The sequence below is a fragment of the Nicotiana tabacum genome, chromosome 23 (genome assembly GCF_000715075.1).
Source record: "Nicotiana tabacum cultivar K326 chromosome 23, ASM71507v2, whole genome shotgun sequence".
NCBI classification, from domain to species: domain Eukaryota; kingdom Viridiplantae; phylum Streptophyta; class Magnoliopsida; order Solanales; family Solanaceae; genus Nicotiana; species Nicotiana tabacum.
The window spans coordinates 93,948,784-93,951,380 of NC_134102.1; the positions used below are offsets into that span (position 1 = coordinate 93,948,784).

The 2,597-nt window shown below is 35.9% G+C and overlaps 1 protein-coding gene across 1 annotated transcript; it reads right to left on the reverse strand.

Moving 5' to 3' along the window:
* Window positions 1-275: 275 nt before the first annotated feature.
* On the reverse strand, window positions 276-2,318 carry LOC107811033 (GATA transcription factor 9-like). Its single transcript, XM_016635878.2, has 2 exons — window positions 1,867-2,318; window positions 276-1,363 (listed from the first exon to the last, which is right to left on the reverse strand). Exons 1-2 carry the CDS (start codon window positions 2,179-2,181, stop codon window positions 569-571), a joined length of 1,110 nt encoding a protein of 369 aa, XP_016491364.1. The 5' UTR covers window positions 2,182-2,318; the 3' UTR covers window positions 276-568.
* Between the last annotated feature and the right edge of the window lie 279 nt (window positions 2,319-2,597).

Genomic DNA, 2,597 nt, shown 5'->3' on the forward strand with positions numbered 1-2,597 from the left:
GAAGGAAAATAGAAAAAATTTAAAACCTATCAATTACACTACCAATCTGTAAATCATATGCAAACTACAATTTGAAGTTTTCTTGCACTTAACAAACCATGCATTACTTTAGAAGTGATTCCCATGCAAGTCAAAGATTATTCCCATGCTTCTTATTTATTTTTTCCCTTCATTTTCCTACTTGACTAAAAGAAAACAAAGCCACGGAAAATTTATTCGGGACATTATTAAAGGAAATCAGAGCCAAAAAAAAAAGAAAAAGAAAGAAAGAGATAAATTAACACTTTGAATTACAAAGAAAAATTGGTTCGAAAATTGCCAAATTCTTGGCAAAAGGAACATAAACTTAGGACATTAGACCCTACCCTTTCTACTTGTACTGCCCATTCTTTTCTCTTTTAGTCTCTTATCTTTCACTTAACTTTTTTTCATTTCTATGACAAAGCTACAAAATTCGATAAGTTAGGAATCAAGTCCTAGTAAATTAATCTAACAAAAATATAAGGAAATTCTCTAAGAATATAAAGACTCAATATCTGAAAGCAAACTTCTAAACCGCCATTAATCACTAAATTAGCTGCCGAAAATCTGGCCCAATATGTTGATGAATCAAGTAATCATCAGCACTGGATACATCAAACATCATGTTCTGAGGAAGGAATTGTTGTTGTTGATGGTGTTGTTGAGTCCGAACAATTTCCTTTTGCCTCCGAATCTCAAGAACTTTTCGATGAGAATTTGAGTGCTTAGTAAGCACAAAAGTTGGACTAGCAGCAGGTCGATATTCAGGGACAAGACGTCCAGACTTGTACCTTACACCACACGCATTGCAAAGTGTTTTTGGACCCATTGGTCCAGTTCTCCATTGTGGTGTCTTATCAGTAGCACAATGAAGACACTTCCTTCCTTCACTATTGCTAGCCATATTATTATTTGGAACATGTTGAGTATTCTCTTTCTTAATTTTCGGAATAGACGACTTCACTGTCTTCTTTCCAGAGCACGATATGATCCCTGACTCTGATGAAGATGACATGTCTTGCATTGTTGTTGTATTCATTGGCGAGTTTGGTGTATTGTTGGGAGAATTAGGTGACACGACTAGCAAGCGAGACGCCCAATTGCCCGGAGCCATGCGCGATCGCTTGCTACGTGCCTTGGCTGGAACGGACATGTCGGGATTGAAAATTGGGTTAGTTGCTGCTGATGCTCGGTTATTATTGGGATCAGGAATGAACTGGTGAGTCTCGTTATCATTTCGGGATTTCATTCCTTGAATGAACTGTATTTTCTGCATCTCGTTACTTGAAAATGATTCTTCCACAAAATTCGAAAGCCATTCCAACTCAGCCAAATCGTCATACTGTAAAAACAATACCACAACAACAATTTAATCAGTAACAAATATTTCACATTGTGGTTCGAATTATGGTCCTTTTGACACTAGCGGTCTGGTTTGGGGTACAGTCAGTAAAAATTTGAATTGAAAATAATAGAAATATTTCAATAGTTATTGTTCACGTTAAAATTAATTGCTGACGTGAATTAATTTTGAAAGAAATAAATAACAAATGCAGCATGGTCATCCCGACAAGTTAGAAAACCTGAATTTTCATTATCTTTGATTCACTGTATTGTTTCCCTTTTCTTATTTTCACAGCAACCACACAGGAAAAGTAAATGTTGCTCTTTTCTAGAAGAAAACAAAAGCCATTAAATAAAATTCCTCACAAAAGCGTTAAAGTTACATGTCCAGTGACTACTTTTTCTCCCAGCTTTTATTTACATGGAAAAAAGAAATTAAAACTAAAAACAGAAGCTTGTAACAAAATATTTATTTTATGCGTGCATGAAAATGATGATTACCGGGACGGAGAATTCACTGGAGAACTGTCCGTCGGGGAAATTCCGGCAGCCAATAATATTATCAACAGGTAATTGTGGGTCATGATTGCTTCCGGACAATGAAGAATTGCATGAATTATCGACAACAGAAGAATCAGCGGAATTTCCGGTGACCGTAGCGTCCAACGTGCCATCAGTGACCATTCCATCGTCGTTAGGCAAGTCCAAGAGGTCCTCAACAACGAAATGGTCACCATTTTTGGCGTCGGAAAAGCGCTTTTCAGGCATGAATTGGGAGTTGTAGTAACTTGCTTGGAAGAATTCAGGTGTTTCCATTGGTTAGAAATTATGCAAATTTGGAGCTTAAAGAAGAATGTGTGAAAAGAGTGTGTGTTTTTGGTGTGAGAGGGAAAAATAGAGAGAAAAAGAGAGTTGTGAGGAGTGAAGTGTTGGAGGAGAGAGAGAAGTGGAAGTAGAAGAGAAAGGAGAGGGGGTTTATTTGCGTTTGAAGGGGACAAGCAAACGGCTGAAATTTTGGATGTTGATCAGGAAAAATTATGGCTTTAAAAAAAGCTAGATATTTCGTTATTTCTTTAAAATAAAATAACAATTATTAAAGTGTCTTTATACTAAATAGAAAAAAGAGATAAATTTGGTAGTGAATTTACGTGATAGTCCTTTAACTAGTGATTTTAATTTGTTTAGTTTACAAGTAATTGAGACAAAAGAAAAAAAACAGATGAAGTAAAGTA

Coding starts and splice junctions, on each gene's coding strand:
- LOC107811033 (XM_016635878.2), bottom strand. CDS start 2,181: ATGGAAACACCTGAATTCTTCCAAGCAAGTTACTACAACTCCCAATTC. Junction 1,364..1,866: donor CCAGTGAATTCTCCGTCCCG/GTAATCATCATT, acceptor TTGTTTTTACAG/TATGACGATTTGGCTGAGTT.